This window comes from Eptesicus fuscus, chromosome 11 (genome assembly GCF_027574615.1).
Source record: "Eptesicus fuscus isolate TK198812 chromosome 11, DD_ASM_mEF_20220401, whole genome shotgun sequence".
NCBI classification, from domain to species: Eukaryota; Metazoa; Chordata; class Mammalia; order Chiroptera; family Vespertilionidae; genus Eptesicus; species Eptesicus fuscus.
This window is the reverse complement of record NC_072483.1, coordinates 88,204,686-88,226,925: the sequence shown is the minus strand read 5'-3', so window position 1 is coordinate 88,226,925 and position 22,240 is coordinate 88,204,686. Positions and strand designations below refer to the sequence as shown.

The 22,240-nt window shown below is 39.6% G+C and overlaps 1 protein-coding gene across 2 annotated transcripts in view; it reads right to left on the bottom strand.

The window, feature by feature from the left end:
- Positions 1-4,995: 4,995 nt before the first annotated feature.
- Positions 4,996-22,240, bottom strand: part of STK17B (serine/threonine kinase 17b) — a 28,809-nt gene continuing 11,564 nt past the window's right edge. For both annotated transcript variants that reach the window (XM_054722893.1, XM_054722894.1), the window contains exons 3-8: positions 15,502-15,714; positions 13,962-14,106; positions 12,728-12,854; positions 11,127-11,175; positions 9,802-9,981; positions 4,996-8,382 (exon numbers count right to left, since the gene is read on the bottom strand). In XM_054722893.1, coding sequence (XP_054578868.1) covers positions 8,100-8,382; positions 9,802-9,981; positions 11,127-11,175; positions 12,728-12,854; positions 13,962-14,106; positions 15,502-15,714 — 997 coding nt within the window. In that variant the 3' untranslated portion in view covers positions 4,996-8,099. The remainder of the gene's footprint in view (positions 8,383-9,801; positions 9,982-11,126; positions 11,176-12,727; positions 12,855-13,961; positions 14,107-15,501; positions 15,715-22,240) is intronic.

Below are 22,240 nucleotides of genomic sequence, written 5' to 3'. Positions count from 1 at the left end.
TCTATGTTAACATTTTACCCAAACATTTGTTTTAACGCGGCAGCTTCCAATCACTCTCTGCTGGTTTTTAATTTAACTCTGGAAAATGTAATTCAACTCTGGTGGGATGGACAAAGCAGAGAAGGCGATTGAAGCCAGGTGGGCCGGCGCGCAGGCCCGGCGTGCGGCGATGAGGGATGTGGGAGAAGTCCCGCACCTCTTGGAGACTCCGTGTCCTCACCTACAAGATGCAGCTAACCCTTGACTTGCAGGGTCCTGGTGAAGAGTAGATGGAATAGCCCGGATGAAAGAATCAAGTGTAATTCCTAATCCATCACGGGCCTTTGGCAAACTTTATTCTTCCCCCTTTCGTCTCTATCCTCTGTATCTCTGAACACGGGCACAGCCACAAGCAATATTGTTCACAGAGACACACAAACACCCATCTGTAAGCACGTACAGGCAAGACCTTCCAAAATGAAACGGAAACGTACGCACGATGTTGGGGGGACTGCTGTGCGAGTTGCTTGGGCCCCGGGAGCAGAGCCAAGGTAATTAAATCCCGTACAAATGTCGTTCTAGAAAAGACCCCAGCCCTGGGCCACTGCAATCACTCTATTTCTGCGAGGAAAGGAGACAGGTTTATTTGCAGGATCCCATGCTTAATCATTAGTGTTAAATGAGTTAGGACCAGAACTAATCAAAGAAGCAAACAGCTGATTACCGCTGTTTTGGAAAAGAAAGGAGTAATTGATGTTCGCACAGGTTAAAGCAGCCAAAAAGGCCTCTAAATAAAGGGCCCCCCTCTTTCTCTCCCTTTATAATTTGTTTTCAATGGTCTTCAGTCTGTGATGGCTTACAATTCATTTCTTTCAGAAGCCTTTTTGTGCAAGTCCCAATTAAAAAGCCAATCACGTTGTTCATAAATTGGGCTAACAGCCTCTTTCAGAGGAAGAAACAAATAAATCACAGTGTGTTTCAGCTATAGAATTTGACTTTGTATGAGTATATAGGCAGTTAATTCAATTATAACCTGGGAAGTTCATGAAGCCACATGGATTTGGTCATGATGATTGATTTTCAGGGGAAGGAGGAGCTATGACATGACTTATATAACATGCAGAATCGGTTGTTCTATTTGTTCAAAATGATAGCATTTAATTTTCTTCACATACATTTTGTCCTCATGTGCTCCCTATTCAGCAAAGCTAGAGTGCTGTGGACTTAAAGCTCTGTCTGCAATTGGTGACCTAGTTGCATTTTACCATCTGGCTAGAAATATTGGTATAATTAGCATATATCTTTCTTTTGGCCTTTCAAAGGGGTAGTACAATCACTAAATTTAAATTCCAGTGGTGAACCACAGAGGGTGGAATCCTTTTGACTAATTATAAAATAATCCTTTTTTTTTTTTTTTACTCTGAAAGTTGGACCACCACAGCATCGGGTTGGCATAGGACCCAAACGTGAGAGACTATTCATATGATTCTGACCACACTTGTACCACCCGCCCCATTAGAGGCTCTTGAACAGTTTTCTCAGTAATGATATATAATTTAAAGGAAAGTACTTAATTGATTTCTATTAATCAGAGATTGATATGTTTCCTATAAGTAAAACTTTCACTTTTCCATAAAGTAGGAAGATAGAATCTCTCTTTCTCTCTCTTCCCCTTTCTCTCTCTTCCACTCTTCCCACCCCCACCCCCCACTCTCTGTAGTGAGGAAGCCATATATATGGAAAATGTTGGAACTTTTCCATTCTTATGGGAACATTTTGTTAAGTAGGGAAGGTGTCAGAAGATATGGAAAGGGCCGTGATGGTTAACACTTGGTGTAAACTTGACAGGGTTAAAAGATACCCCGATGGCTGGGGAGACATTCCTGGGTGAGTCTGGGAGAGATTGGCATTCGAGCAGGTAGACCACGTAAAGAAGATCAGCCTCACCACCGCCGGTGGGCACCACCGATTCGTTGAGGACCATGGAACAAAAAGGCAGAAGGAGGGGCAATCTGCTCTCTTTGTTTGAGCTGGGACTTCCATCTTCTCCTGCCCTCAGATGAGGATGTGGTGACAGCGCAATCCGCTGCACTGGCGCCCACGGCCTGGCCAGGCTCCGCGATCCCCGCAGCAAGCCACGCCCGTGATGTTTGATCAAGGAAACATCTTCAAGACAGTGAGGGCCCATGAGCATCAGAGTGTGTTGTATCCGAACCGGATGGCGGTGTCTAACAAAGGTCTGAAGCCTGCAGTGCTACAAAGAGGACTCCTGATCCTTTACTTGGATCAAGAACAAGGAGCCTGCTCTCCCCAGACCCTTCTCAAGTACAAGAGTTGGTCCTCACAGGATAACGCCACCTACATTCCTGGGGAAGACGATGGAAGCAGACAACTACAGTGCAAGTCCCTGAAAGGCAGTCTCCCGTTGCTGGAGACACTGCAGCGTGGCTAACCCACTAACCATCGCCAACCCCCTTCTCTGTGAGAACCAGGTATATGAACCCCAGTGTTGTTTTTCTATTAAGAACATTCTGTTCGTGAGGATGTTGTCCAAAGTAAAAAAATGTATATATGAATCTAATAAGGCCCATATGAGAAACTCTTCAGACTCAATGCTCTGCTCTCCCTCTAATGCCATGCTCATTCCAGAGGCAATGTTTACCCCACATAACAATTTTGGTTCTACTTTAGTCCTAGAAGCCACAGTCTTGGCATTGAACTACCATCTACAAGGTCCAGCAATTCTCCACATACACATACCGGGGAAGTGAGCAAAGTTCTTGTTGTTCTAAGACGTAAGAGATCTCTTTCTCCTTGTTACTTTCTGAGACTTACCACTCTTTCCAAACTCTGTGTTTCTCAATAGGTTTAAGTATTTGCAAATTAAGGCCCCAGAGGAATTTTTAAAAAAATCTTTTGAGTGCTACTCTACTTCCCCTGATGCAAAGAAGCCGTCTCCTGCTCTAAAAGGGAAAAAAATACAGGCAGAAATTGTAAATTACTACTTCAAAAATTATTTGGCCACACACTTTATGGAAGAAGCTCTTCAATCACAAATGGAGGTGTTTGGTAGTAAATATCTGTTTCCCCTGATAGATGGTCAAATAAGCTACACTTATTTGACCAACACTATTCAAGGATTCTTCTGTTCCTCACTTTTTGCCAAATTTTCACTCTTCAAGGCACACCCACCTCCACTCCCATTACTCTCAGCAGACGACTACATGAAATCCTCTCTTGTCTGTCAGGAAAAGACGTTTTTACTTATTCTAGTCAAGGCTGACCCCTCCATCACTTTCTCCGGCATTTTTAACCATTAATCATTTTGCACGCTTGTGCATTTCAATTGCTGCTGCCATGTGGACTCCTACTAAAACATTTTTTAAAACTCTACAAACTATTGCTCTCCTCTCCCTTCCCCCCTCCCCATAGATTTCTGCGGCCTCTACTTTCTCACTATTTTCTCAGCTACTTACAAACTCGTGATTACAGAGAAATCGCTGTATCCAACAACCATCTCTCAGCCCTCTGCCTCTTGAAAGTCTGCTTGTTAGTCAGATGAGACTCACTGCCCTGTCTCTTCCTGGCCTCTCCTCCCATCTCAGTCATGCTAGAACTAGGAGAACCAGTTAGAGTATCATCCTGATGATCTCGATCAGAGTCAGGAAACAAAATGCAGCCCATTGCCTGTTTTTATAAAGTTTTATTGGAACACCCATTCATTTGCATATTGTCTATGGCTGTTTTCACGCTCCAGCGGCAGAATTGAGTAGTGATAAGAAGCTTTCTGGGCTGCAAAGCCTAAAATATTTAATAACTGGCCCTTTATAGAAAAAGTTTGCTGACCCCTCTCTAGATGATCTAGACCAAATAAAAGAATGTGGACCCAACTGTGTTTCTACAATATAAGAATAAAGAGGAAATGACTGTAAGATATTAGGAGATACCACTGAGGAAAATTAATGACTAATTGGAAGCGGTGCAGTAGGAAACACCATTTTGAGAATGACACCTAAATTCTAGTTGTGATGTGTTAACTAAGGGAGGGAACATGAAGCCAGGAAGTTTGGGTGAGGAGGTGATCCAGAAAGGGAGAATATGATCATGATTTTACTTAGAGCTGTTTTACATTTGAGGGTACTCCATTATTTCCCAAAAGAAGAGAATATATAGCACTTCAGTGCCCAAGAGAAAAATTGGGGCTGAAGAGAAAATTTGGGAATGTTTATGTTCCAGAAAAAGAAAAGATATGGAACAAAAAATGTTCACAATTAGTAAGATCCAAGGCATCCATTTCTCCTCAGTTGTGAAGTTCTGCACACCATTTTTCTCATTATACTTCATACTTCTTACATGATTTAGCATATACAATTGACCCTCCTTATTCACAGATTCCTTATTTGCAAATTCACCTACTTGCTAAAATTTATTTGTAACCCCAAAATCAACATGCATGGTGCTTTCAGTCATTTGCTAACATGTTCACATGGTGAAAAATTTGAGTTGCCTGATCCACTTGTTCCCAGCTGAGGTTGAACAAGGTGACTCTGCCTTCTTAGCTCTCGTACTGGAAGACAAATGTCTTTTGTGGTCTAATTCATGTCATGTTCTCTGCATTTTTGTTGGTGATTTTACTGTTTAAAACACTTCATAGTTCAGAAGCGTTATGCATTTAGTGTTCCTATGCACAAGGCTGTAACGTGCCTTATGGGGAAAATACATGTATCAGATAAGCTTCATTCAGGCATGAGTTAAGAGTGCTACTAGCCATGGTTCAATGTTAATGATCAACTATATATTAAGTAAGGTCTCTTTAAACAGAAACGCACATACAACAAGGTTATATGTTGCTCAGTGAACGAAAATGTTGTGAAGAGCTTTCAGGAACCTAACCCTGTATTTCTCCCAGAAGCACTATTCATGGGGAATTGATAGACTATAACTACCGTAAATAATGGGAACTGACAACCAGGTTATAAACTTCTTGAAAATTCCTTTATTCATTTTTTTAAAAAAAAATTCATTTAAACTGAAAAGAAATCATAACAGTTCAACCATTTGTGGTGAATCAGAATTCCTTACTCGTCTTCATAGTAATGTAGTACTCTGCCATTCACTGACATTTCCTTAAAGTATCTATTATTACTAAGGAATAGACCTTGTTCACAAATATGTGTGACTTTTCCAAAAGACAAGATCTAATAGACACGTCTGGGTTGGGAAAGAAGTTCAAAGATGATGTGGGTCAAAGGCTAGGACCTCCAGGCAAGGTCTGCTTTTATGAATAATACATTTAGAAACACTTTAGAACAAAAGACAACCACAAATGTAAACAAAAGTGCCTTACAATTTTTAACCAAAAGGATCATTAAGCTGATGTAACAAGTTTTGTTACTGAACATTTCATAACAATGTCATTCAATATGCCTCAAGCAACATGAGTATTTAATAAAAGCTAAGTGGGAGGGCAGTTGTAATTGGTGTGAAATTTACAATTAAAGTTTTTTTAGACTTTCATAAAAGTATAAATTGGTAATTTCCCAAACTGGAAGTTGAATAACTTAATTTTAATACAATTTGAAATTAAAGAACAATTGTTTACACAACATTGAATAAGGATGTTCCCAAGTCAGATATCAAACTGCAAATTCAAAATAAACAGAGGAAATGTAAACAGTTATAAAATACCAACATTTAAGAAAAATAAAATGTCAACATTTATTAATGTTGCTTAGAGCAAGGCTATTCAAAGTATGGCCCGGGAACTATTTGCAACCAATCCAAAAGGAAAGATGAAGCTCGAGCTAGATGAAAACCAGTTCCAGCAGCGGTCACCAACCAGTGGTCCGGGCCACTGGTGGTCGGCGAGGTCCGAATGGTTGGCGACCGCTGAATTCTAGCACTAACCGGCTGACTTACAGCAAGACTTCCTTGACGAAGGAAGCTATGTGCTGATTTAGACTCTGGCACAAGCACCTTCTCTCATCACAACCGACCACCAGGCCCTGCTGGGCTTCTTTAAGTGCCATTACAATTTTACTCCTCAGAGTTAGGTTAACTTTGTGTGGGGGGGGAGTTAAATGGCAATTGTAACTGTCAGCTATTCTACTCCTCTTTAACCTCCCCTCGCTAGGGATCTAATCCAAGAGGAAAGTTAAATTCTATAGATTCATCAGGTTCACACTACTCCTCAGACGTGTTTCCAGATACCAGTTCACCTCACAGGGGCTCTCTAGACTCCTGCTTCAGTCAGATACATCATCTGCTTGTGACAGACATTTGCTTTCAATCTTGGGAGGAAAAAAAATAAGAATTGAGTCATTTGTTAATAACGTCTCTCTAAAGATGGCTTTGCTTTATTTTTACATTCCAATCAGTGAAAATATTTAAATTCACCCTTATGAAAAAAATTGAATACTGTTTATGTGCTTTTTTTTTTTTTTACAATAGAAATTGTTAGGAAAAAAGGTCTGGAAATTTACAACTCTGTGTATTCTATTAACTAAGAGGCAGTATATAAAGTATTTTAATATTCCTAAGAGTAAAAGAAAGCTAGTATAAAATATATTTTAAGAACTGGCTTATAATTCAAAATTCTGACATTTCTTGATTTTTTTTTTTTTTTTTTTTTAGTATGGCACAATTTCTCTAGAAATTTAAATATATAATATGGTCTTTTGTAAAAGTAATCATTTTCTCTTTTTCCAATGGCTTACTAAGCTTTACCTGCATTACCTTAATACTGAAGGTAAATAAATGGACAATCAACAATTTAGAAAAAACTCATCAGTTTTACACATATAAGAACCCAGTTTAGTTTTCACAATGACTAGTTTATTGACCCAACAAACTGCTCCTTATAGAATTTATATGTATATTCATATATTCATATGTCATAAGACAAGAGCTCCTTTGGCACCTGAGTTGAGCACAACAGAGTGAGGAATGCCTAGACAAAGTTGTCTAAAGACTATTTTCTCTCTCTTTACATATATACATATACCTGTACATATATACACACACAAATAGAAATAACTTTCCTTCAAGAACTGCTGGGGATATAATGACTACAATGACCTTAACATGACAGTATAATAGACTTGTGAGTAGTCCCCGAAGATCGCCCAGGAGTGAACTGGCCCCGAGCACACGTCCTGCTGTCCCCAGGGACCTACTGGCACTGGTCCCACCAGAAGGCCCTCTGTGAGCCGCACCACCACTGGGCACTGACACGGGGGCTTCAGAAGAGCGAACGGCATCGTGTTTGATGACCACACCTACCTTGCTGACTCCGGCATTGCGTTCACAGTCCACGGGTGCTGTGACTTTTGAAACGCACACTGTTAGCACGCTGAATACCTGGCTTTATCTCAAGACTTAGAAGACATCTAGAATTCGGTAAGTCACCTAAGTCTGTCAGCATTTTCTTCTAAGTCAATTAATTAAGGTGTTTGGCCGACTGAAAATGGAGCGCACTCAGTTTTCCCTAAGTATCTTCTACTCTAGAAATTCTGGAAGATGAAAATCCTCTAGCCTTGTAAACCATATTTTTCATTCATCGGATCCGATTACATCTGAAGAAGATGGAGAGTGAAATGCCATGCTCCTCTTCCCTCTGCTCTAACTTGTATGTAACATCCCTGTTCTGGTTCGTAACCACCCCCCGCCCCCTGCTCTGGGTAAAGGACCTATCTCATAGAGCAGACTACATATAATGGGAATCTTATGTAATTTCAAAACAGCAATCAAAAACATCTTCAAATATAAAATAGCTCTTCATTTTTTTCAGTTTACATCAACCATAATATAACTCAAATCACTCTTTTTTCCTGATATATAAAACATTTTGATAAATCCATTTGAACTTAAATTATTCCAATGCACACTTTTATTTTTGGTTATATATTTAAGTCTTTTCTTCTCTGCATAGTGGTATTTCAGGATAGGAAATGAAATTATGCTAGTAACTAGTAATGCCATTTTAAAACAATTTCCTAAATTCTCCTATGCAAAAGTGCATTTACAATATGAACAGGCCACATATAAAGCTACAAACCAGTCACACACTGGCGTGGATTTCAAATTCCAAGTTCGGTCCACATGAGTCAGAGAGAGGAGTGCTAGCAGAGCACATCTGGAACCAGTTCGTGGGGGCTGGGCAACGAGTCGTCAAAGCGGAATCTTTTGGAAACCACACTGCTGTCCTCTGGGATGTTCTCTTTGTCTTCTCGATCCTCACAGGTGCCATTGCAGGAGGATTTCAAAGTCTTCTCTTCAGGGGACCTTGTCGTGTGGTCCTGACCTTGAGGGGGACTAGACATTTCTTCAGGGAGAAGCAAGTTTCCGAAGTCCCATTGCTGTAGCCAAGAATGAGTGAGGCAGATCTCTGCTGTTGGTCGTTTCCTTTGAGAGAAAACACCAAGGAAAAACTGAGAACTAAGTAGCAGTTTGGAAATGTCTGCAGTTCAGTGTATCATCAAGTTACATATTATAAATATGAAAATAGCACATACCCATAGTACAGAAGGGAATAAGAAAAGGAAACCTGGAGTACCTAGCAATTTCTTTAATTCTGACATGTGCCAAAAATTCAATTTATCATGGAGCTTACAGATAAAACAATCTAGTCAAAAAGCTTGAGAATGGATGTTATCCTCACAAACAAAATTTAGTAAAATTATAAAGTCTCGGGTTTATAGACCCTTTGAAGGAAAACATATGTAAGTGATTTATAATATCTATTGTTATTTTGTTATTAAAAGCAGTCACTGCTAAGTCTTAAAAACAAAAGCTAATCTTCAATGATGCTTACCTAACATTTTGAGTTTTTAAACTTTGTTTTCTATTATAAAAGTAATGTAGTAAAATATCACAATCTTTCATAAGAAAACACCTATCTATCCCAGAACTCCAACCTTCACACAAACACATTACCATTAAAACCTGTTTCCTTAGTCTTTGTCTTCATGTTCATTTTTTTCTAACTATAAAAAAAATTAACGTGCTCATTATAGAAATTTTAGAATCTAGGTAAAAAAAAAAAATAGAAGCAAATAAAAACTGCCTATAACCAGAAACAAACAGTAGTGGTACTATTTCAACTGTCATGTCTAAAATACAGCCAGTGAGAGCTGGTTTGGGCCAATAAAATAATTAACAAACCTATGAGTTTTTTTCTTAAACAGATAGGAGACTGAGTTCTCCTGAGATTAAATAATTATCAGAGATCAATGTCCTGACAAGTAATAACACCAGGATCCCAGCCCGAGGCGCTAGACCACAGCTCTGCATTAAGGATAGCCAGGCCCTTTTAAAGTAAACACTGCTGATCCTGGCAAACAAAAGGGAGGTAGTCTTTTCTTTTCCTGCCTTGAAGTTGCCAATGAGTGAGGACAGAGTCCTAAGCCATCATTTCAAGTCCCTTCTTTGGTAGGCGGTCAAAGAGCACCGATGATCCTTCAAGATCTGACCATCAGGCATTTGCACTTGTTACATCACTGTGACCATTTCACTACAAATCAACCAGCCGTGTGTATTGTAAACCTTCTATTTTTAATTATTTTAGGGAATTTCAGGAATTAATGGCAGGTTGAGGGAAAAAGAACCCAAATCTTCCTTTCACTCCAAAATTTCCTGTTTTGTATTTTATATTTTACATTTGAAATTACGAATTTGTTATTTAATGATCTCTCATACCACCTCTTTCCCCATTTTACCCGAGAGCATACTTTTAATAGTGTTATACTATTTTAGAATGTATGTTTCTTAATAAACATAAATTATTTATTTTATAATAGTAAACAGACTAATGTTCTTACTTACTCTGGATTTTTTACTAAAAGACTCTGGATAAAGTCTGTGGCCAGCTGTGAAACTGATGAGAAAGTTTCCTCTGAATAATCGACATTAACTTGAGATATATTGAGGTATGTTTCTTGATTATCTTCTCCCACAAATGGGGATGTATGAGTTACTAACATATAGGCTATTATACCAATATTCCTGAAAAGCAAAAAAGGGAGAAGAGGAATTTTAAATGTGTTAATCTTAAAACATTTATAAAAAATAAAGGTTGAATATATATACTCAACATATATATTCCTGTCTTCAACTTTACAGTTAAACTACAGACTTAAATTGTTTTTCTAAGTTCCTATAATATTATTAAAACTAAAATAATAATCTCAAAGTCTGCCTCACAGAAGAATACGGGGGAAGTGCACATGTGTTATGCAGTTATAAATATATTAAACATGTATCATTATGCCTCCAGTCTTCCTTCACACAAACACGTGCTACCAAGTACACAAAGCCACTCAAGAGCAGCATTTCCCAAATGGTGTCCAGTGACACAGTAACGATCTGTGAGGCATAAGCAGGGCTTTTGTGCAAACAGAGTCTGCAAGTTTGGCAAGGCATGAAGTCGGGCGGGTCGATTTTTTACGACAAAACTTTCCAGAGCCTTCAATAAGTTAACGGCAAGTCTTGTGCTCAGGAGTCACAGAAAGAGAACACAGACAGCATGCTTCACCCACTCCTTCAGCCGCAGGACCCTTTTCCTCGGCAAACCCATCACAGCTCCACGAACCCCAATCTCCCCTAAACTCTTCCACGTGGCCTGCAGTCAGACCCCACAGTGGTCCCAACTACAGCCACATAATCGGTTCCAGGTCTGCTCCCGGTCCTCTTGGGCTGCCCAGAGCTCGGTGCACCCTCATCCATGGAGCCGATCTTTTATGACATGCCCCCGAACACCACACTTCTGCACTGAGCTGACCCCTGTGCTCACTTCTCGGCCTAGCTCAGACGCCTCCGCCCGGTGCTGTCTGCTGCCTCCTCACGCTCAGTAACAGCATGTCACCTTTCTGACAGAGGGTGAGGCACAGCACGGTGGCTGTTCTGTTCCTTCACTGCATCTAGTCTTCCTCCAGGAAAGGGTTTTCCTGCTTATTTCTGTACCTCTGGTTCAGAGCCGAAGTACTACTTACAAAGAACAGGTAGATAAACACTTTCCTGTGGCATAATAATGACACTTGAGTAAAACCTTTACAAAAAAACCTTATTATTTACATTTAGAATCAAAGAACCCTAGAATATACACTACCCAACTTTTAATGAAGGCATTTAGGTAACTAACAAAATCTTACCACATATCTGTAGCTGTGGTAATAGGATCATAATTCAGGATTTCTGGAGCTGAAAGGAAAAATACAATTCAAAATTCAATACTGACACATTTAAAATAATGACAATTACTTTACATTAAGTTAAACTGGATTTAATTTTAAAGAACTACTAATAATAAGATCAATAGGAATTTAACATCACATTAATTATCCTGTGACTGGACATTTAAACTTATCTAATGTTAAGCAAATTATGTAACAACATGATTCAAAAGCCCCAATAACGTTCTTTGGTGGAACTGGTAGTTACATACATATTTTTTAATCATTTAGATTAATCCCCAAAAAAATAATTTTGAAGCGTAAAGTGTTAGAAGCTAGAATCTTCTTAAAACCTTATTTTACTACTCGTGGGATTAGTCTGGGTCACTTCCCTAGACTGATATAAGTTTCCCTGCTCAGGGCAATAGCATCCGTGCATCGTACGACGACACGAGGAGCAAAACTGCTTCCTGGATGCGCTCTGGGTTTCCAAGTCAGTGAAATATCCCTAATTTCCTACGCAATTCATTCCCCCGGCCTCGTCCCTGCCCAAGTGCTTTTTAAAATGCAAAATAAATTATCTATACTTTCTAAACACTACCATAAATCTCAAATGAGTCGAGTACAAACTCAGACTTATGCTTGAATAGTAATTGTTTGGTTTCACAGTGTGGTTTCCTAAGTTCTCCAGGAAAGATGGTTTCCAAAGCCTAGCAGTTTTGGTGATAAAGCCTCTGAGACCTGCATATCGTGAGCTGTCACTGCAGCACCTACAACCGCCTTGTATGCTTTGGGAGCTGTGTTATCTAGAATTACAGTAGCTCCTTCTAGGACATTAGCTTCTATTAACATTCAGAAGTTAGTCATGGACTGCGTTTTTCACTTAGGGAACGCCAGCTGCCTGCTGTGAGTACCACCTGCTCTGCGTAGTGCAATGCCTGCATGGGATAGCGATACACACAGAAACAGAAGAGTATAGAAAGATTACTAATATAAATTTAAAACTCTACAGTTACATGCGGCCTCATATAACTTAAAAATCCTCATAGTCTAAACTGTTGATCTAGCACAATGTTATTAGATTATCTAATCATAATTTTTTGGTCGCACTTCTTTAAAATCCTTTTACAAACTGAGGCAAAAATCTCACATTTTAAAGCAGCACCAACAAACAACGAGGAGTCCTGCTACTGATTCCTGCGAACTGCAGATCTCTGTATTGTCAACAGCATCAGGGCTGGGGCAGGACAGAAGGAGAAGTGAGGCTACCCAGCTGCCCGGCCTCAAAGGCAGTGACGGCCCACTTGATCTGTTTTCCCCTTTTTCCTGCTCCCTAACTTTCCTTTACCCAAACATTAAACTTTTGAACTTATCTGCCTAATATGCTGTGGATTGTTGTGAATGTCTCAATAATCTAATATTCATTACAGTTCATTCAAGTGTGTCATACCGAATTTCATTGTACTAAAATACCTGAGCGAAAAACACCCTGAAGTTACATGCTCTAAAATATATTACGTAGAGGCCTCACTGAGTTAATAAATTTCAAAACAGTGTAGAAAATAATAGGAAATTCTTACCTAAGTATTCAGGTGTCCCCATGATTTCCCGAAGTTCACACGCATTTCCTAGTTTTCGAGACATTCCAAAATCTACAATTTTTATGTCCCCAAGAGGGTATATGCTGCTCAATAATATATTCTGTGGCTAATAAAGCACAACAAAAATATGATTAGTACTATACAGCAATAAAACACGACTAGTCTCCGATCAGAGGTAAATTAAGTGGAATGTACTGCTTATATATTTCACTGAGTCATTCATGAAACATTTACTAAACTACTATTTAGAAGGAGCTATAGATTCAAAGATAAATAAAGTAGAAAATACACTCAGAGGATTCTTGGTTTGGGGAAAAAGATGGATACATAGACTGATTAACAGGTTATGAGATATAGAATACGCAGTAATAAAGACTACTTAATTCTGCCCATAATAAAGCCCAAGAAGACTCTGCAGTAGAGATGATGCTTAAGCTGAATCCTAAAGGATACACAGGACATGCCAGTTAGAAAGGTGCCCTGGGGAATCGCATGAACGAAGGCTTGAGGGAATAAAATGCATACATTTCCAGAAACAGAAAATGGTTGCGCACAGTATGATGGTCCTGGGTCTGATTGTAGGTTAGACAGAAAGCTGGATGGGAAAGTCTACGGAAGGGAAATTATATAGAAAGGAAAGAGCGCAATGTCAAAAAATAAGATGCAGATGGATTCCGATGTTAAGGTCCTTCAGTAGCTGTGGCGGAAGGATAAGGAGAAAGGCTAGTACCATGAGGGGCTGAGGTGGTGACAGGGCTTGGGAAAGGAGCCTGGATGATCTGGGGGGAGAGGGAGCAGAGGAGCAAAGACTGAAAGCCTCAAGAGAAAGACGAGTGTGAGGGAGCAAAGGAATGAGGATGTGGAGGAAGTTGCCTTCAGGGATGGGTCAGAACTGAGGGTTTTAGAGGGAGGCGGTTTACAAGACAGGAAGATCAGGACGTAAGAGGAAGGTGGCGTGGGGTGACTTATGGCTGAGAACATGGAGAACGGGTGGTTTAAGAGCCCAGTGACTACTGTGAGCTGCTCACACATGCAGGCCTCTCCTCTGCCAACACAAGCTTCAGTCCACGCAGCACAAGGGAAACAGGGAGCACACCAGTGCCGCGGGACCGCAGATCTGACTGCTGCTTCCTGCCACCCAGCCTGCCCCCGGGGAAACCCAGAGCAGAGAAGGAACGAGGGGAGTGGTGCTTATAATTACATCTTACGTTACCTTTAAATCAAGGTGCACAATGTTATTCTGATGCAGATAATAAACTCCTTCAAGTATTTGTTTGATGAGTCTGATAATGTCACTTTCAGAGACCATTTCTGCCAGCTCAGGTAAACACAAGTTGAAAATTTCTCCACCTGCAGCACTGACATAAAATTCAGATAATAGAAACTTGAAAAATCATTGACCTAAATATGACTCTCTTAAATACTGTATCCCTGTGAAGTAGAAGACGCGCAGCCATCTCCATGTTAGTCTCTGTACACACATTCCGAGTAGAAGGGCGTGGGAGGGATCTTTAAGGATAAAGTAGATGACTACAATATTTCAAATTATGGATACTAATATTTGAATATTTAACAAATTAAATTGCATTGGAACTCAATAATAACTGCCTTAACTGCAATAAAAATAGCAGCTGACACTCGGAGCTCAGTTCTGCTGCCCCTCCATTTTACTCCTTTTTATTTAACTACAAATATCACCTGTTTTGATCTTCATGACAACCCTGTGAGGTAGGTGGCTATTATTTCCATTTTACAGATGAAGAAACACGTACAACGAGGATAAAGCAACCTGTACGTGGTCACACAGTAAACTGAGGGACCAGAATCTCAATCTGTATAAAATGGGTGAGAATCAATATTCTTCACCAATATCCTGTTTGGCAGCTTCACAAAGAATACTTAGGCCAGAACCCAAGTCTTTTATTTATGTGTATGTATGTATTTATTTTTAAAAAATTGAACAGCCAAAGAATGTTGACAAAGGCATAGTGAAAAATCCCTAGGTCTGGAAATCAAATAATTAAATTCCTAAATCTGCTATTTACAGCAATATAATTTAGGGCCAGTCACTTATTTGAGCTCCTCATCCATAAAACAGAGATATCATTTAACACAAGAGATTTTATTTTTTTGAGGACTAACTCTAAATACTAAGATAAAAAGGTCTTAGAACATCATGCAAAAAAAAATCCAGATGGTTAGTCATCAAATTTAAAAGGTATGTTTGGGGATATCTCAAGTAAAGCATATCCTATCTAATAAAGATGGAATATGCAAATTGACGTGACAAAGATGGCGGCGGCCCCGCCGGGATGCTTGCATCGTCACCATGGCAACGACGCAGGCGTTCTGCCCCACCCAGGCCACTCTGGGCCTCTGGGCAGCACATGAAGGTGGAAAAAATGTCAGCTACTTTTCAAGTAGTCAAACATGCAGATGCCATGTAAGCAGATAACTTTTTAAAGGCCACCTGAAGAATCTGACACATGTAATCACAAAAATGCATGAACAATGAATCATATTGGTAGTATCCGAGGCTCTTCTGCTACTTAATTAGTTTCAGTGTCTGTGGGGCTGTACTTTCAGCCTTGTGAAAGCAGATGTATATAAACTACCTATGTTCCTGTAATGGCTTATCAACAGGAATGCTAACAAGATCTTGTCATACCTTTATCATTCTTGTCTTGACATTTCACATCACCCTATCCCACCAATGAAGGAGGCACTACAAATTTACTGGCGTGTATACTTACTATTCCAATACCAAGATGATTTCACTTGTGTTTTCATAGACTTCATGGAGATCAATCACATGGGGACAGGACCTGGCCAATTCAAGCACGGCGATCTCGTGCAGAATCTCTGCGCGGCAATCCTGGCCTCTCCTTCGCTTCTTTAGGAACTTGGCAGCGTACTCCTGGCCGGTGGACTTGGATATACACTGTCTAACCACAGCAAACTTCCCCCTGGGGAAGAAAGGACAAGCAATGTTAACTTTTCCAGGAAGAACAATTTTGGTACAACACAAACACTGCTATACCTCCAACTCAGAATCAGCCTTTTCAAAAAATCATGCCATGAAATTTATCTATTTTCTCTTAAACGGCTGCATGTACTTTTATAAAATGTCTAGTATTGCCACATAAAAATAAAAAGGGCAAATGTCGCAGTAGGATGACAGAATTACATTTGTTCTTCCCTATTAATATATATGTGGTCACTGTACGCCAACTCCACGCCATCCTCTCCACATAAATTACATTTAATACACACAATCCTATAGTCAATGCTGCTCTGCTTTGCAGGCTCCAGAGAGGCTACGTATCTTGATCTCTTCCCCCAAACCATGCTCTTAATAGTTTTAACTCTAATCAAAAAGGCTTTCCCTCAAATGCAAACAATTAAGACGAACACAAAAATTGGTACTTGACATTTAATTTCATTAGTGTAATCACTTTGCCTTTCAACACCCCTTTTAACAAGCTTTGAAGCTTCCTATCACAATCTGTTAGCTGTATTACCAGTAAATCTCTTAGCATTGCTCAGTAGTCTATGAAGCCTGTAACAGGTATCAAAGGTGTATATGTCCTCTGGAGAGAACTAAAGACAGTTCGCCTTCTACTAAGAAATTAATGCTTATCAACAGCTATGTACAAATACACCGCTTACCGTCATGTGTGTCATTTTAGGAGTAAGTATGTGTTTAGCTCTCTCCAATACAAGTGCTCAGCATCGCAGCCAAAATTTAAAGACAGAGGCAAATTGTATATTCTTAGCCTAGAGTTGCTCAAAATCTAGTTTCCCAAAGACCTGACGCTACTTTGAGAAATACTACTTTAGGAGACTAAGAAAAGCTACTAACTGCCTATCCAGAAAAATGTACATGTGCTCTTAAGTAGGAAGTTTTACATACAATTTCGGAGGGGTTTCAGAGTTCAAAGCCCATTCATACAACTTCTAAGCCTGAGGACAAGAAATCCAAAATTAAGGTTCAAATTACTCTCTAGATACTAACAAATCAAGTATAAATAAAGGACCTGCAGAGAGTAACCTCTGTCCCACCACTCCTCTCGTCCCAATACCCCTTACATATACTTGTAGCACAGCATGGCAGGTGCTTCGAAAGGAAGGCTTTTTAATTCATTTGGCCTTTGGGTTTGGGGTGGGGCCAAAATATATTGTTTGATTCTCTTTTACTTACTGTTCTCAAGGACCAAGATGACAAAGATTCCTCCTCTTTATTTCCCAAATTTCCTCCAAATTAATGCCAATGAAATATACTGGAAATCACACTGAAAAACTTTGGCTACTATTGCCAAAAAAAGTAACCAAGCTATAATTTGCCTCTTCTATATTTACCAAGATATAAATCAACGCAATAAATCTACATGGACAAACCTGATTCTTTGAAAGAACTTTTCATTTATTCTTTGAGGATGCTTAATTTTAACTACAAGGTATTTTCTTATCAGAGAACTAAGATGGAGGCATAGGTAAACACCTATACTTGCTGCCTCTTACAACCACATCAAAATTACAACTAAAAGGCAGAACCGCCCTAGCCAGCTTGGCTCAGTGGATAGAGCGTCAGGCCTGTGGACTGAAGGGTCCCAGGTTCGATTCCGGTCAGGGCACGTGCCTGTGTTGAGGGCTCAGTCCCCAGTGGGGGGCGTGCGGGAGGCAGCCAATCAATGATTCTCTCTCATCACTGATATTTCTATCTCTCTCTCCTTCTCCCTTCCTCACTGAAATCCATAAAGAAATATATTAAAAATAAATAAATAAAAGGCAGAACCACAGGAAAGCTGGCTGAGTGGAAGCTCCACAACTAGAGAGGTGAAGAAAGCACAGTGAGACTGGTAAGAGGTGCAGAGGTGTGGGAAGTGCTGGCACCTGGATATGCTGCCCTTTTAATCGGGAGGAAGATACAAGCCCCACTTGCTCTGAACTCCAGTTCCAGGCAAGACTCTGGGGGACCCAGACACATACGGGGAGAAACTGAACTGTCTGGCATCCGGACAGAAACATGGGGGCGGCTTTCTCTCAGAGGTGCTCGCAGTGATCATTGCTCCTGTGCGGGGGCGCGGGACACGGAGACCCGGGGACCTCTCCGGTGCAGGGCTGACTGGCAGCCACTGCTGTTTGCTCTGCCCTGGTGATTCCCAGAGACCCCACCCCAGCTGTGCGCAGCAGCTTTTGCATATGAATGGCCTGTCCTTTCTCCGCCTAAAACCTGTCAAACTGCAGCTGGGTCAGAGAGCCCCAGAGCTTCCAAAAGAAGACCCAAGGCCCGGCAGCAGCAGCTGCCTGCCTTCACAGCTGGGCCTCATCTGGGCACTTCCAAACCCCATACAAAGAGCAGGAATCTGCAGATGTCTCCATAGCTCCTGCTGGGCGGCCCCAGACAGTGGCTGACTTTGCACCTTCTTGGAGATCCAAGAGCCAGTGTACTCAGTGGTCAGTGTGAGACCATACTGGATTATAACTCTTCACATCCATAAGAGACACACTCAAAGGGCAGACTCAGTGAGCACCAAAGCCCCACTGAAACAAGTCCTGCCCCATAAGGGTGTCTCCTGCAAAACAGATCTTCCAGTATAGACACAGCTGGTCATCACAGCCAACTGGCCTGGCGGTCAACTCCTCCCAGTGATACCAACAGCAATCAAGGCTTAACTACAAGAAGACTGTGCACACAGCCCACAAAGGGGTGCACCAAGAGCATCCACCTCAGGTGACTGGGGAGGCTGAGCCACTGGGCCCTATAGGACACCTACCACACAAGGCCACTCTATCAACTCAGGGAGACTTAGTAGCTACCCAGTACACAGAAACAAACACAGGGAAGCAGCCAAAATGTGGAGACAAAGAAACAAGTCACAAATGAAAGAAATGGATGAAAGCAAAATACTGGATATAGAGTTCAAAACCACGGTTATAAGGCTACTCAAGAATCTTCTAGAAACCTCCAAGAAATTTAGTGAGACCTTCAAGGATATGGAAAAGGACCAATCAGAAATTAAGCATACAAAGACTGAAATAAACAATAATATACAGAGATTCAACAGCAGACTAGAAGATCCCAAGAATAAAGTCAAAGATTTGAAATACGAAGAAGCAAAAAACACCCAACCGGAAAAGTAAAAAGAAAAAAGAATCCAAAAATATGAAGATAGTGTAAGGAGCCTCTGGGACAACTTCAAGCGTACCAACATCCGAATTATGGGGGTGCCAGAAGAAGAGAGAGAGCAAGATATTGAAAGCCTATTTGAAGAAATAATGACAGAAAACTTCCCCCACCTGGTGAAAGAAATAGACTAACAAGTCCAGGAAGCACAGAGAACCCCAAACAAAAGGAATCCAAAGAGGACCACACCAAGACACATCATAATTAAAATGCCCAGAGCTAAAGACAAAGAGAGAATCTTAAAAGCAGCAAGAGAAAAACAGTTAATTACCTACAAGGGAATACCCATAAGAATGTCAGCTGATTTCTCAACAGAAATTATGCAGGCCAGAAGGGAGTGGCAAGAAATATTCAAAGTGATGAATAGCAAGAACCTACAACCAAGGTTACTCTACCCAGCAAAGCTATCATTTAGAACTGAAGGTCAGATAAAGAGCTTCACAGATAAGAAAAAGCTAAAGGAGTTCATCACTGCCAAACCAGTATTATATGAAATGCTGAAGGGTATTCTCTAAGAGGAAGAAGAAGAAAAAGGTAAAGATAAAAAAATTATGAACAACAAAGTGACAACAAATACATATATATCTATCAACAAGTGAATCTAAAAATCAAATGAATAAAAAAACCTGATGAACAGAACAAACTGGTGAATGTAATAGAATCAGGGGCATGGAAAGGGAGCAGACTGACAATTCTCAGTGGGAAGGGGTTGCGGGAAGAGACTGGACAAAGAGCTTACACCTATGGATGGGGTCAGTGTGGGGGGGAGGGAAGGCCTGGAGTGGGGTGGGAACTGGGTGGAGGGGAGCTATGAGGAAAATAGAGGAACATCTGTAATAATCTGAACAATAAAGATTAAAAAAAGTTATTTTCTTACTGTATGCAAAGAAATACAAATTGATGCATTTCAATGAACACAAAAAAAAGTTAATCATTTCCTTAAGTTTCTTTCAAACCACTTGTATTTTATAGATTTTATACCAAATAAACTGAGTCAGACTAAGATTAAATGACTCATGAAAGGTCATATATGGGATCAGAGTGCCAAGAATTACACTGTGGAATGTGAATTCCTGGCTTTCTGTTCTAACCACTACAAAACAATTCCTCCTTTTAAGACAGCTGTTTTTTAATAAGTGCAACTCACACACTTCTGCCAATTCTTTCTTAGGTTTAGAAACAAAACAAGAAGGAAATTTTAAGTTTTATGAAGAAATCCACTTAGGAAACAGAAATAGTAGGCCAAGAAAACTGTCCACATATTTTATAGCACTAATTGTGACAATTCAGTTCAACTATAATTTTATGAATGTATCTATAAGCCAGGATTTTCTCAGAAACAAAGGGCAAAATTAAATACTTTTTATCAAATTATTTCAGGTATTCTAAATATGCTTTCTTAAGCAAGTTTAGTTCTCAGAGCAAAGGTGATCAAATTATATTGATAATTATTTATTTGCCAGTGTTCACCACTAAGTAAAAGTCCAGTGAAGGCAGAGACCCTATCTGTCCTAGTTACTACAATAATTATAAACTTTACATTAGCTAACTAACACATAATAGAAACTAAAATATTTGTTGAGTAAGTGCAAAAGTTAAGCCACTACTATAATACCATAGAGTGTGCTATTTTGGATCCTGTACTTAAAGCATTTACATTTTTAAAGCTTATTTGAGATTCCAATAAAATTTTACTTATATATAGTCACTACTTTATTTACATACCATTAAAGAAGGTTATGTATTTTTATCATAATTATCAAATGACTTAAAAAAAGTATTTGATTTTTATTCTAAAATGCTAATTGTGGTTTAGAATTATCAAAATAAACTTCAATACATAATGTTCCTCCATCAATACAAAAACTAAGAAAATGCAAAACCCACACCACGTATATGTAATTAATTCATACCCTAAAAAGGCAAATCTGACTAGATTTCCCAGCAGCAACAAGGTCTAGTAGCTACCCTCTGCATTCTAGAATAGACAGTAAAATGTGAGAGCCCTGAGGGGGAGGGCGACCACAGAGGAAGCTGACGTTTATTTCGGCATCAGCCTCACCCTGACCACAGAGGCCTGTGAAACTTGCCTCCTTTGGGGGGAGGGTAGAAAAAACTTACCCAACGTGTTAAAAAACAGGAACAACCCAAAGAGCTTTGAGAATAGTCAAAATTGAACTATTACCATTTGCATGTTATTTTAGTTTGCTAAAGAAAATAAATTCTAAAACACTAACATTTTAAGATTAATAAAAAGCAACTGATTTAGAAAGGTAACTTTGTAGTTCACTACATGCTAGAATTATGCATTTAGATATTTCAAAATGTACATGCCTCAAGATAAATAAGATTATAATGCTAATTTCTATTAATCAGAATTATACTCCTAATTAAAACTGGTAAAGATATTAAAAGAACTTAGTCCTGGCCTGTGTTTCTCACTCGTTAGAGCATCGGCTGCTCCCTGAAGGGTCACGGTTCAATTTCCAGTCAAGGACACACAGCTAAGTTGCTGGTTCCAGCCCAAGGCCTCGTAGAGGTACCTGAAGAAGGCAACCAATCTAGGTGTCTCTCTCACATCTCTCTCTCTCCCCCCCTCCCTCCCTAACCCTTTTCCTTTCTCCCTTCCAGTCTCTCTAAAAAATATATTGACAATCAATGGAAAAATTATCCTCGGGTGAGGATTAACAAGAACAAAATTAAAGCAAGTTCTTGGCAGTGGAAATGTCATGATTTCCAACTTATCAAGGTTTATTAGATATATCAATATTTACCATATCAATTTTAAAAAATGCTAGGTCTCTTTCATAAAGATATTAGAAGGTGGGATATTAGAAATCTAAATTTGTTTTAATCAGATTCTTTCAAGAGTTTTTGCTTAAAATGTTAACGAGTAGATCTGATTCAAGTTTATGCTTTTATTGATGGCATCTTATTTGTAAACAATTGAGAATTATTAATACTGTCCTCTACAAAGTCTAATTTTTCCTCCAAGAAATTTTATAGACTTTCTAGCTCCCAAGTCCCCTATTTTGCGAATTTAATTTAATAACTATCTGTACATTTACTCATTAAAATAGTAACTCAGAAAAACAGAAAAGAATGGCCTTTATTGTATGTACTGTTCAAGGCATAGTTACCTGCTCAAAGCAGTTTCCAAACATTTTTGCAACAGAAAGAAGATTGGAGACATCTAGTCCACCCTCTCGTCTTCAAGAAAAGGAAATCATACAACTAAGTAGATCACACAACTTTAGACAACTTTAGGTTCAGAGTAAAAATAGGTCAACTGACTTCCATTTTCA